Raw genomic sequence first — 13,631 nt, forward strand, 5'->3', positions numbered from 1 at the left:
TAGTAACTGTACAGCACCACCTGATGGACTGATAGACAAATTACTATCTAATGTAGTTTACATGTAGGTTCACAGAATCTTTGTAGTATTGGGAGGAAGCGTGTTTTGCAAAAAATGCATATAGTTGTGCATTAATTAATTTAGGCAGAAATGAATATTACAGTATCTTTAATTCTGGAAACATGAAGGACGATTATTATAAATAACATGTTTTATTATCTTATTATAGTTTATGTATGAGGAATTCAAAAATGTCTCTCACTCTCTGTCATAGCCATAACAATTCCCCCAACCCATTCCTATCAATTTTACTTTATTTCTTTATTTTTTAAAGCAAAACAATGGACTTAGGGGAACAGACTAATTATCCTGTTGAATTCTAAGACCCTGACGTGGGCCTATAACCCGCAACCTTATTTTTTACTACAAAAAGAAGGTAGCAGAGATTAACTATAACGATGATTTGCCCAACAGAAGTGGGCAAAAAGAGAGCCTGAGGCAAGTTGCTCATTGAGTTCCTTCTGGGCATGATGCCAACTGCCAGCTTTTAAAAAAATGCCTGGAATCATAACAATTGATGGGTTTGTGAATGCAGACCACACCTTCATTTGAAGGTTGTGGCGTGAGGGGAAACTGTAGAACTGTGGGAGGGGAAAGAACTCTGAGAACTTGGGCTGTAGTTTGGGGGCAGTGTCTGTCGTTAAGCAGCCTGCAGTATTTCTTCTGTATTTCTCTTTATATGATCCCATGAAATTAATATACTTGCAGCACTGACTTTTTATGGATGTGTGGCTGGTGAGGAAAAAAAAATGAGACGACATGAATACATTAATTACTCCATGTATTGTTCTCTGACTATAGGGTTTTCAATTGCTCTCCACTCTCATTAGTAGTCGTTCAGACCCCATTTTCTACCCCGCTGGACCCTACTGTTCCAGCATACTTAATTCAGCTGAATGGATCGTTCTAAAACTATTCATGAGCTGAGCCAAGCTGAGCTGGAACTACACATAACAGTGCACAAGGTATGGGGTCCATAGCATCAGGACTGAGGGCCACTGATCTAAGTGCCCCCTCATTATGTAGCTGCATTTCTGAGTGTCTTTTTCCTCAATAGAGCATATTCTCTCTCTCTCTCTCTCTCTCTCTCTCTCTCTCTCTCTCTCTCTATATATATATATATATATATATATATATATATATATATATATATATATATATACATTTGTAATAAGCTGCGTTTCTTAACCACCTTTTAACTTAAGCGAAATATACCAGGGTAATCTTTATGTTAACATTTAGTTGTGTGTGTGTGTGTGTGTGAGAGAGAGAGAGACTTTGATTTGTTAAAACAACAACAACAACAACAACAAAAAAAACCCCAGGAGACTGAAATCCGTTTTACGTCCTACTCTGACATCCTTGACAGACTGATCCACTGAATTAGATTACGTCAGTTAAATCAAAAGGACCGCCCAATTTTACAAAGAAAGTTTGCTGCGAAGTAATATTATTTAAAAAAGACCTAAACTCAATATCGCAACGTAAGACAGCATTTTAAAGCGGTTACTAGGCTACATAAACTAAAGACTACTCATTTCGTTATTTGTAAAGGAATATAAAAACACCGTTACTGACGTAGAACGCAAATAGTGTATTTTACAATGACGCAGACCCACGCCCCCTTCCATCTGTATCTAACGTGTACAGTGTTGGCGATATAATACAGGTCTGTTTTTGTTAGATACAAACGACTTACGTCAAGTTTAATAGTGCAATAGAGTAATTGTTTATTCTTTTAGCTTGCTGTAACGACAATATTATGTAAAAGAGTTGAATGTTTTGTCTTTGTCGATTGTAATCAGGATATAGCCCTACATTCAGTAGCCTACCACAGTAAACAAGAGGTAATCCTATTTTTATTCAGATGATCGAAACATTAGTTTGGTACAGTGAAATCCTATTGAAAAAATATTCAAATGGAAAAAGTTAGTTCTGCATCACATGTGATCTTCCAATGGATGTTCCTGTACCTTTTACTCCTGTTGAACTCTCCTGTATGTCTGAGTAAGTGTAAAGACCTCATTGAATTCTGTGACTATTCACTGACGTGAATTATAATCAAATTCTAGTCAAATGTTCTTCATAAGGTGTCTTTCTGTGTTTAAATTCCAGGTTATTATTCTGGTAAGTTCACATGCATAGTAGGCAAATAAAAACAACAACAACAACAAAAAACAACAACCCAAGCCCAAAATATAGGGAAGTATATATTATTTATCAGCTCTACTGTCTTGATTATCATTATGGACACTTCCTTATTCCCAGGAAATAGATATCAGTTTGCTTGTGTGGGCCAGGATGTTCAAATTGCAGTTGATTCAAGATCAAGGCTTGTAACTTTTCACAGCACGGCGTGGCAGCGTCCAAGGAAAGTGGTGCTTGAAAACACCAGCGTGAGTTTACATAATTCCCTGTGCAATGGGGCAATGAAATTGTCTTTTGTTTACATAGATAGATAGAGATTTACATAAATCTATATATAAGGTAACAATAAAGAATGTCACTTTTTATTATTTTCCTATTTCTTAATAATAGCATTTTTATTGGTGAATACTCCCATTTTATGTCAGCTCAAGTAAACTGGATTACTAGGATAGATGCAATAAATTAAAGTAGTAGAGAAGTTAGCATTTTACTCTGTTACTATTACAAGGCTCTGTATGTATTTTCCCAAATACTTGTAAGAATACAGAACATGTTTGTACTATGTTCCCCATGTTTTAAGTATATGGTTCTGTATGGCTGTTGTGCAGGTTAAAGACCCACGGTATGAGTGGATGAGGAATATGACCTTGATCATCAGAAATGTGACTTCTGAGGATCAGGGGCTGTATTCCATAAAATCCCCCATCACTGGTTTCAGTTTTGAGACTGTCCACCTCACTGTCTCAGGTACCTATGCAAAATGCAAGTCAAAAAAGAGAAACTTTGTGGATGTATTTTACATTCTTGCTGGTATCCTGCAATTATTATTGGATGGACAAATGTATTCATTGGTATAGTTGGTATAGTTAGGCTGATGCATGAATGGCATAATCAATGCCACAATGCTTGTATACTTGTTCCTCTTAAGTTCACTACCATGTTAGCCTTGGCAATGCAAAGAATGCCTTAATATACTTACCATTAGGAGTTCCACACACTGAGTTCTTTTTCTGTTCCTCTGTTGGTCTTTTTGTCTGTCTACCTTTCTGTGTCCCAGACTGCCTGAAGAGGTTCAGCCGCAATTACGGGGAAACGTTCAAACTGGAGATCCCACAATATGGAGACATGTTGGAGTTTCTGAGCTCCTCTCATTCACTTGTTCCTAAGCACTCTTCCTCTCCTCCTACTGTTCGCTCACCGGCAGAACCGGTCGTTGTGTGGACCACGGCCAAGTTCAAGGTTGGTGGGAAGAGCCATGGACATGTGAGGAATCGGTATTGGGTGATAGATAGTGTGGCTCCCAGTGACCAAGGCACCTACACTGTTAAAGACAGCAATGGCACAGTGGTGTCCAGAATCAGCCTTACTGTGAGAGGTAAGTAGAATGCAGTGAAAGGAAGCTTGAATAACAAAGGAAACCCCAGAAGGACATGAAGATCAAAAGCACTCATCCGCTGTGACCTGATCTTTCTCTCTCGCTTGCACTTTCACGCTCATCCTTCCATGGCACCTCCTTCCTCTCCTCCACCCAATCGCTTCACCCTAATGTCCAAGTTTCCTTCCTTTCCTCTCGTCTTCTCTGCCTCATTTTCATTCTCCAGCCCATATGTTTAATCTCACTCTCTCCAGTAAGGAGTCCCTGTTTGTCCAGCTGTGGGGGCTGGTGCCTGGGGCACGGCTATTCTTTAGTCCGACCCTGCGTGCCATCCCAACCACGCCCTCCGTGGTGTTCCGAGATGGGGGCATCGTGGACAGTGAGAGCCACTACCGAGGCCGACTCTCACTATTGCGTAATGACACAGGCGTATATGTGGTGATCAGTGCACTCAGTGGAAAGGACGATGGAATATATGAGTTGTGGGATGCAAAAGGCAATTTGGTGTCTAGGACTGTGATTACAGTCAAAGGTAAGAGTTACAGCAAATCCTTACATTTAATAATATAGGGTCAGTGGGTGAATATGAAAAAAATATCCATCAATCCTAATTTTTTAAATTACTCGCACAGACATGAGAATTTAAGATCCATTCTAGAAGAACAACTAAAAACTATACCATTTATCTTTTATATGCAGTCATTTTTCAGAATTTGCTTTATACATGATTTTCTCTCTTTCTGTTTTATTGTTTATTTAGAAAGGAATACTAAATGGAGAGGGGTAATAAAGTCCATCAGTGTGCCATCAGGGATGTTTGCAACTTTGGCAGGTTTCATACTCTTCATGAAGAGGTATCCCAGGTGCAGTGTCACAAACATACTGAGTGGCCTCAGAGACCGTCACTGTTCAACCCGCGCAAACTCTGGCACACTGCAGAGCCAGGTGCAGCTATATCAATTTTGTAATCCCATTATCTTCACTCTATGTTTCGATTGGTTTACATGTATCATCACATTATGTTTTGAAGTTGTTTAAAGAGCTTAAAAAAGTAATTCATGCTCGTGTTGTCCACAGGACTACAGACATGATACAGCCTATTTTTCAGACTCTTCTTATGGCAGTAGAGCTTCAGTTAAGAGGAATTCAAGCCCATCTTATTCTGTGAGTCATTTATTTTGTTGCTATAGTTAGTATGCTTTAGTTTTAAACTTGTAATTTCCATCTCAACGAGTAGGTGGGTATTTTTAGACACAAGAATTTCTTCAGAAATATCTCTGGAGTTTTAGATGACTGAGAAAAAAAAGTGTTTTGTGCCTTTCCTGACAAGTTTTTTTTTTTTTAACTGAAAACAAAAGGTGTGTACTTGTGCTCAAGTTCAAGAAAACAAACAGAAAGCCATTTGCTGTAGGTGTGTGAAGAATATCCACAAAAATGAAAAATGTAGCCCGCACACTTCCAAAAAGATCAAGAAATTCTAGCAGAAGTTTTGATGAATTTTATTATTTTAGTATGATCTGAATTCAACCAGTGAAGAAAGGGCAAACTTACATGCTATCGTCAATGCTCATGAAAAACCCTTTCACCCTGCTCACCATTTATAGGCTAAAACATTTAATTATTATTATTATTTTTTTAAATTTTGTGTAGGGTAAAACAAGTTTCTTTTATATTTACGTGTCTCTCAAGTATTTCTTAGAAATCTTTCTGTTTGAGAAAAGAGGATTTTCTGAAAAGGTGTGGATAAAAAAACACATCTAAGAACCACTCATATGAGCAAATTCATTCTTAAATGAGAGTTTTAAGAAAATTTAAGATTTAAATGGACTTGATACATTCACCAATTTTGTTGTATTTGGAATAGACCTGAACAAAATTTACCAGTAGTCCAGTCATTTACATCTGCTCCCCAAAGAAAAAAAAACAAAACACTAGCTACTAATCTGTAATCTATAACTATATTAGCTATCTACTTAATTATCTTAAAAAAGCTGCATTCAAACATAAAAATTATACTTGAATAATCATATTGCAATTATCCCATTTGACTCTAGTGTTCCCTTCACTCTCCTATTCTTCAATTGTAATCTAAATCATGACAATAGCCATACATCTGAACTGCTAAAACCTGACACGCTGTGATGTTGCATATAGCCCCACTGCTGATTGGTTTTACAGTCATAAAGACTGTAAATTTCATTTATGTCATTTAACACTTTGTGATGTTGATACTGGCATTTGCTGTCCATCTTCCATTGCAATACCTGACAATGCACCCTCATCTCTCATGACATTTAAAAGTTTTTGCAAAAATTTTAAAAGCTATTTGTGGCACAACCCTAACACTGGTCATTTCTTAACAAACACCATCCCACCCCAATGAAGGCTGGCAGTGGCAACATCCTGTTGTGTGTGTTTTTTTTCCTCAGTGGGGACTGGGCATCTGGTTTAAAATGAAGGACAGACAGGTGGTTGCTTCTCTTTGCTGCCAAATACCATTGTTTTGTCCATACGTACCTGAAGGAAACTATGCATCATTATGCCTCAATGTGTCAAATGCACCATAATCTTCAGATGAGAGAGTCATGTATATTTGTGTATCATTTGCATAACTGTAATCAAAAGGCTTATCTTTGGCCTAATGAGAGTATATACAGATTAAATAAGAGTGGATCAAGATGTGTATGATCAAGATGATTGGCATGTTATGGCCATCTTTTCAGATTCATTACAGCAGATCCTGAAAAAATAGCTTTGGCCTTCTAATTATGACCTGACCCATTTTAGGACAATTTTTGCTATTCTTACCCAATCTGTCTAGAATTATACTATAATTTACATTCAGCACTACGATCTGATAATAACAGGCAGAGTACTTGGTAGGGCACTGCTACAGCATCAGGCACAGCAGAGTAGCCGGAGTTCTTACCCATGTCACTGCTGGACCTAGACTGGTCTGCTTCCCAAACATATTCAGGCAATAATCATGTTGTCAGAAACTGACCTCCAATACATCACCAATGTAACAACCCTGACATTCCTGCACTCTAACTGCATGCACAGGTTGTTGATCAAACCAGTGCTGATCATTAACATCCCTGCATCTCAACTTTTGCAAGCTTCCCATTTAGTTGTGTGTCTACGTGTATGCCTGTGTGTGTGTGTGTGTGTGTGTGTGTGTGTGTGTGTGTGTGTGTGTGTGTGTGTGTGTGTGTGTGTGTGTGTGTGTGTGTGTGTGTGTTTCAGGGTTACCTTTCTATTATTGATAATACAGAAAATAAATCACCTTCCCCTTTGAGAATGGGATACATAGATGAAGAAGCCAGAACTGACTCAGCTGGAAATCATGAAGAGGAGATGATCAAAGTATGTGTCCTACACACATCTAAAGAATTTATTACTCCAAGTATATATACATTTCCACAAATACACTAATTCTTAATGAATATCCACACAAATTATTGCTCTTTCCCTCTCTTTCTAAGGAGCATGATCTTGAGAAAAAGATATCAGTTTCAGTTCCTGGAGACTCCAATTGGCTCAAGCCATCAGATGTTTGCATTCAGTTTGATATTGGGAGGAAGGAGGGAAGGGGAGTCGAAAAGAATGAGGAAGAACACCAAGATTATTTCTCTATACTACCTCTAAACACTGACACTTCTCACCTCTGTAGTGTTTACACCTCTGAAAAACTCAGCTTCCATTAAGGGACCAGAGCATTTACTGATAGACTCTAGATGAGAAAGCATAGGAATTAAAAGGAAAGTCAAGCAGTAGAGGAAAAATAAAAAGACTTACTAACAAAAATATGCTGTGAAACAGGTGAATAAAAGAAATAAAATGTGTCATTATAAGACAAATGAAATGTGATTATTAAAGTGCAATGCCTTTTCTGTCTTGCAATAATAATGTAGTACCCCCTTGCCCTTAAAAATTCTTAAAGGAACGTTTTAAGAAATCATGTCCTAATAACACATGCCACATTGTTTTGTTGAATTTAGTCTGACTTCTGACATATTTGGTTATGTTTTGGCAAACTGAGATGCCACTTCACACTACTCCTACATTTGCTATGTCTGAAAGCCTTATTAAAATGCAGATCAGAGTAAGCCCAGGCAGGGAAATTTGAATGACCACATTCTCTTTTAAGTCAAATTACCTATTACAAATCTGAATTATGTTGTACACCATTGTGAATTAATTCCACATCAAAGTATGATATCCTGTTTTGATTACTACTTTGAGTTGTTATAGTAAATAATAAGACAATGATAAAATATTACAATGTTTTGCATACAATTCACCCACTTGAATGGAGGATTCTTGTTATTATGTAGGATGGGGTGAATGACTAAGCAGTTTGAGTGTCTTATACACGGCAAACAGTATTCAGCTGCCTGTTGGTTATGATAGATTATTTTCAAGCGTTCAAGAGTGCAAAAAATGAGGGTTCTCTGTGCTTTTCTGGGTCTTATGCCCCTTAGAACTCAGGGAAATTTAAATACCTCACAGCCACAATATTAAAAATATTCCAAATTTTTTGTCTGTTAGCATCTCTGCAAATAGCTACAAATCACCCCCAGTTGCTTGGATTCAGTAAAGGCACTGATGACAAAGACTCTCAGACCCAAATAACTGCAGTCCAGAGATATTATGGGATGATATCCTGTAACTGTCGATAAATTGAAGTATGTACACTATACTTTTATCTCTTCTGGGTTGTTTTGAACAGCAAAATTACATTTCATAAGAATGTTTTTAATCAATGAAACCAGTCTGAACAAACTAGCTATGCTGGTAGCTAGCTAGCGCACTCTGTTGACCTGCTTCAGTACAATGTCATTGCACATAAAAAGTATTTTGCAGATTTTTTCACTTAATGGCTAGTCATTAATGCACTGTAATATGCTTGTCAAATGACCAGAATAAGGCTGGGACTAATGTTTGGCAAAAGGGTGCACAAGGTCTGCCATGCCATGCAAATGATTGTCAGATTATCATGTCAAGCAACACTATGGCTCAGTATTTGACTATAAAAGTCCTAGATGACTTTTATAAAAGTGATGACTTCTTCAGCTCAGAAATCTTACTTTATGAACTGTCCTATATATATAGGATTATTCTAGGTAGACAGTTCATAAAGTAAGATTTAGTTAATCTGTTTTTAACCTTTGATGCAACCCTTAAATTGTTATATACATAAATGTGTGTGTTCCCTGAGTATACTGTATTAGTGCTCTATTTACCAATGTCTGATAACTGGCAGAAGTCATGGGGAAAAGATTGGTTTAAATCAGTTTATTTCATTACATTTTTTCATACTACATATTAGCAAACATAATTCATTAAGAATCATTTTTGAGCTATGATTAGTTTTGAATTGTGTACTTTTGATACAAATAACTTCCTCAAAACAGACAAGCAAAGTAATTTGTTCCAGTAGTAGTTTTAATTGCAATTTTATTTGTGACCATGCCTTTCTCTAATAAAGCAACTCCTCTGCAGAGATTAATAGCCTATTCCATTTGTAATAATGTATATTTGTATTATATACTATATTATCCTTGAAATATTATATAATATACAATAGATATTGCTATAAATGAAAGCATCAAGAATAAAAGATTACAGTCTATACTTAAATCTCTTCATTGTTTCATTTCATGTCATAAAAATGCAAGTTTGTCAGTGCAGTACCAGATAATTGGCATTGAGTGCACTCAGACTTTTTCCATTGAATATAACTACTGTATTGCAACAAACTGTCAACTGCACCACATACAGAAAGTTCATTAAATGCTATTTTTGCTCAAATTGTACCTAAATTCAAATGAAGAAGAAATTATGAAAATGTTCAAATCAGGAATCTACAGAGTACTTTGTAAGCACATTTGACAACTGAAACCTTAAACACATGCAGTGTGCAGTGTTCTTCTCAATGTTAGGTATTATATGCTAGCATTTTAAGTAAACTATTTTCCAGATATAAGTTACCAAAACAGGCTTCCCAAGACATGTAAAAGCTGGGATTTATAGTCTTTTGATATGTAACGTAAACGTGTACTCCAAAGTTAATTGACTGTGTCAATTATAATGAGTCAAATATGTAGAGATTGATTTTAACACGTTCTGTCTTAGTTTGTGAATTATGTTTAAATGTGCCAGTAAGTAGAAACTTTTTTTTAGAACTTGAAATCGCACCCTGAAGCTGCCTGCAGGTTTTTGTCCTTGATACAGAACAAAAATGTTATTATTTGTAAAGCTACATGCCATTAGATAAGACTAAACCAGTTAGGTCCAGTCTTTTTCTATATCTTGTAAGGCACACCTAACTCACATCAGGCAGAGGGCACTCTCATCACTTTCCTGATGCTTTGACCTTTTCTGCTATGCTTTCACCTCTTCTTTTCTGCCAAGTAAGTCTTCTTTGAACATGTAAGGATGACTCCGACTCTTTATTAGCGATTACTATGACACTAATGAGGGGAGGAAATATTAATCTGAACAGGATTGTCTCTAGGAAATACAACTCGCTTATAGACACCCCGAGATACCATTTGAACGGAACATATATAGCTCTTACATTAGCTTCCAGGAACAATTGTCAAACTGGCCAGTCCATCCATGCAAAAGGGATCACTGAAGTTTAGGTGTGGCTGTGGTAGGCTGGAAATACACCTATATTTCATCCTGAATATTTCAGCACGCTGCCAACGACCCTATACCAAAGATTGTCCCAAATCGGTGAGCCTGAGCTTCACCGAGAGTGTAGAGCTGAGATAGACAGTTCCTTGACTTTGCAGGAGTTAATGCGTGAGTGTATCCTAGACATAGTTTGTAGAAATCTAAAGCTGGCTAATTAGTACTAATTACTGTTGGTATAACAGGATTCATTCTAACTTTACCAACAACACAAAACAAAGTTCATATGAAGTTCTAACTTCTTCTTTTCTGGATCCAACTTTCCATACAATTATCCACCTTATTCTTCTTTGTTCCTGAGTGTTGATGTTTATAACCATTACTCAGAGAGGGGGATAGATCATTCTCAAGTTTGCCCATGCATATTCATTTCTTTGTCTCATCTCCGACTTTGGCGTGTGAATATAAAAATAAAAAATAATTTTAATAAAAAAGAAGAGAGAGGGGAATAAAACAAATAATGATATTTGGTTATGAGACATGTCCGTTAGACTATAACAGGTGGGATCAGTTACCTTTCACCTGAGCCATTTGGTCCACATATTTAGATAAGGGTACATATGTTCTGATAAGTAATATACACAATTATATTTCCAAGAAACACACAACTTAAAAACAGAGTTGGTTGTTAAGAAAGATAGAAGAGCATAGAAGAGAGCATAGAAAAGGTAGCTAGAGAGCATGATTACTACACATGTATGTTACTATAATAGCATTAATAATGCAAATAATCTTCCTCGGTTATACTTGAGATGAAGAGGTAATCACTAAGGAAAACATGTAAAGGTTAATATGCAAACACTAGAATAATAGAGTTAAGGCACAGATATAATGGTTTCATGACTGACTGAAATAACCAGACTGGTATTCGTAAATCAAGGCCTCAAGATGCTGTTATTGCAGAGCTGCCCGAGACCATTCAGAGACTCACTGCTCACCCCAAGATGTCTTCTCCCAGGTCCCTTGCCCCACCAAAATCAGCCCCACCCCCCACTATTCCTGTCACTGAGCCTGAGTGTTTTGATGGTTCACCTGAATGACACAACTATTTTTCCATGCAATGTTTGCTGTGTTTTTCTTATCACACAGATCAGTTTAACACAGAGAAACAATGTGTTCACATTACCCCATCACTACTCATCACTACAGAAGCTGGGATTTGGGGGACTGCCCTCTTCGAGAATCAAGACCCCTACATGAAGTCTGAGGTCCCCTTATATAATATGTTCCACACAGTGTTTGACCATCCTGCTGCTGGCTAGGATCCATTTATAACACTTCATGAGATTCATTAAGGAAGGTGCACAGCAGCAGACTATGCATGGGAGCTCCATACGGTAGCTGGAGGGAGTAATTGGAGCAAACCAGCCCTGAAAACAGTATTCCATAGAGATCGGTCCTGGGAACTACAACTGGAGTTAGCCTGCAATGGACTGGAGTTAATACAGATGGCTGTTACCATTGACAAGCCTCAATGCTCACATAAACCTGTAGCTTACAAGACCAGTTCTCCATCCCAAGGGGTAATGACATCCCTCACAGAGGGAATTACTGATCCTGTGCCTATGCATGGGGATAGGGCCCTGCTTTATCTAGAGAGGACATGTTGTCTATCTCTAGGGCTCTGTATGTACTGCAGTTTGGAATGTCACCTGCAGAACTCCTGCCCATGGAGACCCCGATGGGGAGGCAAGAGGAGGATTCCACTCCAAACCAAAGTAAGTCTGTTTTCCTTTACCTGCTATATCTGTAATCATCAGATGACTCTTCCCTTTACTGTGAACTGGCGGGTGGGGAGGCATAGCAGGTCTTTTACTGCCCTAATAGTTTCCAAACCTGCCAGTAATTTCATGGCTAAGGATTTAGCTGCACAAATAGATTTCCCTGCTACTGAGGTTAGGCCCCCTCTCAACATCTACTTGATCAACAGCCAGCCCATAGGAGAAGCAGATGGTTCCGTTTATACTCAGAATAGGTCTTTTCTACAATGAAGACAAAGATTTTATCATCTTGATGCCTCGTGACTCTCTGATTCTAGGTTTCCCTTGGCTCGCCCTAGATGATCTTGTAACTTCCTGGTTCAAGGCAGAATTAGTAACCTGGAGCCCTCATTGTCTGACTCATTGCATGAACGTTTCTGTACAATCAACAGTTGTAGGTCTTGACCAGGTACACCTACCTATTACCTTTGTTATCTATAATCCACAAGAATCCCTTATGAAACTATATTCAATAAAATAGATCTCCTTACGATATTTTCTTATAAGTTCCCCTTCATGGCTTGCCAGAAGAGATTCCCAGTTCACATCCCATGTGTGGAACCAGTTCTGCAAGCATCTAGGAGTCAGAGTGAACCTATTACTGGGAGCTATTCAAAATTCAATGGGGAGGTCAAAAGGAGAAACCAAGAATTGAGTTGTTTCTCTGGCAGTACTGCTCTTCACAAACTTATTGGCACAAATATTTACCCTGGGCTGAACATGCAAGAAACTGACTCACCCCCTTACAGTGTGTCTATGGGTATCAGCCAGCTTTTATCTGCTGGGATGATACACCCATTGACATCCCCGCCTTGGCCCACTGGTTACAGAAGAATGTGGAAACCTGGGAGGCTGCATATATTCAGCTGAACAGGGCAGTGCTATTCCAGCAGGAGCTCACCAGCCAACACCATAACCATACTGCATTGTATCATCCAGGTCAGAGGGTGTCTGGGTCTATACATGCAATTCCAATCCAGAAGCAAGACGCATCATCCTTGTTATATCGGACCCAAAGTGGTGAGACAGATGTCTCCAGTATCTTATCATGTTCAAATCCCCAGGTAGTTCCAACTGAATCTCACGTTTCATGTCGCCCTACTGAAGCTGATGTATTCTAGTCATGTGTCTGCAGAAAGCACCAGAGTCAGACCCCTGAACCACTGGAGGTTGACGTTCAGCCGGTCTACTTGTTACATGCCCCTGTGGACTCTCACCGCTGCCAAGGGCACATGCAATATCTCGAGGACTGGGAGGGATATGGGCTGGAGGAATGATTCTGGGTATCAGAGGAGGATATCCCTGTTTATTCAGGGAGATCCACACCACACATCCAAATTGCCCTGCTCCCCATGGATGGGGTTGACCTTCTCAAAATTAAAAGCCAATTTTTCACAAGGCTCTGTATATTACTAGATATTGGCTCCAAATCATTTGCTCTAGTAATATCAATATTACTAAAAATAAGTACCTGAGTGTTATCTTGGATTAAATTAAGAAAATGTTGTGTCATGACAATGTTTACATCTCTCAAGCAATTGGAGATGAGGTGCAGTGAGCCAGTATCTCAGGTTTAAATTGGAGAT

At 38.3% G+C, this 13,631-nt stretch overlaps 1 protein-coding gene across 2 annotated transcripts; it reads left to right on the top strand.

Moving 5' to 3' along the window:
* The first annotated feature begins 1,674 nt into the window (after window positions 1-1,674).
* Window positions 1,675-9,220, top strand: LOC113590371. Of its 2 annotated transcripts, XM_027030484.2 has the most exons (11): window positions 1,675-1,729; window positions 1,928-2,067; window positions 2,176-2,187; window positions 2,329-2,456; window positions 2,817-2,955; window positions 3,266-3,583; window positions 3,810-4,115; window positions 4,344-4,528; window positions 4,661-4,747; window positions 6,830-6,949; window positions 7,069-9,220. In XM_027030484.2, the coding sequence occupies exons 2-11, from the start codon at window positions 1,980-1,982 to the stop codon at window positions 7,288-7,290; spliced, it is 1,605 nt and encodes a 534-aa protein (XP_026886285.2). In that variant the 5' UTR covers window positions 1,675-1,729; window positions 1,928-1,979; the 3' UTR covers window positions 7,291-9,220. The 2 variants fall into 2 exon arrangements, 1 of the variants encoding a protein (XP_026886285.2); XR_003412099.2 differs by having other exon boundaries at window positions 1,683-2,067; window positions 6,858-6,949; window positions 7,069-7,160.
* Window positions 9,221-13,631: the final 4,411 nt, after the last annotated feature.

The sequence above is a fragment of the Electrophorus electricus genome, chromosome 12 (genome assembly GCF_013358815.1).
Source record: "Electrophorus electricus isolate fEleEle1 chromosome 12, fEleEle1.pri, whole genome shotgun sequence".
NCBI lineage: Eukaryota > Metazoa > Chordata > Actinopteri > Gymnotiformes > Gymnotidae > Electrophorus > Electrophorus electricus.

What these genes read in the sequence shown, in the direction of transcription:
- LOC113590371 (XM_027030484.2), top strand. Translation starts at nt 1,980, where the DNA reads ATGGAAAAAGTTAGTTCTGCATCACATGTGATCTTCCAATGGATGTTC. An exon ending in GACTGTGATTACAGTCAAAG is followed by an intron (nt 4,116 to 4,343) that starts GTAAGAGTTACA and finishes TTGTTTATTTAG; the next exon opens with AAAGGAATACTAAATGGAGA. An exon ending in ATTCAAGCCCATCTTATTCT is followed by an intron (nt 4,748 to 6,829) that starts GTGAGTCATTTA and finishes TGTGTGTTTCAG; the next exon opens with GGTTACCTTTCTATTATTGA.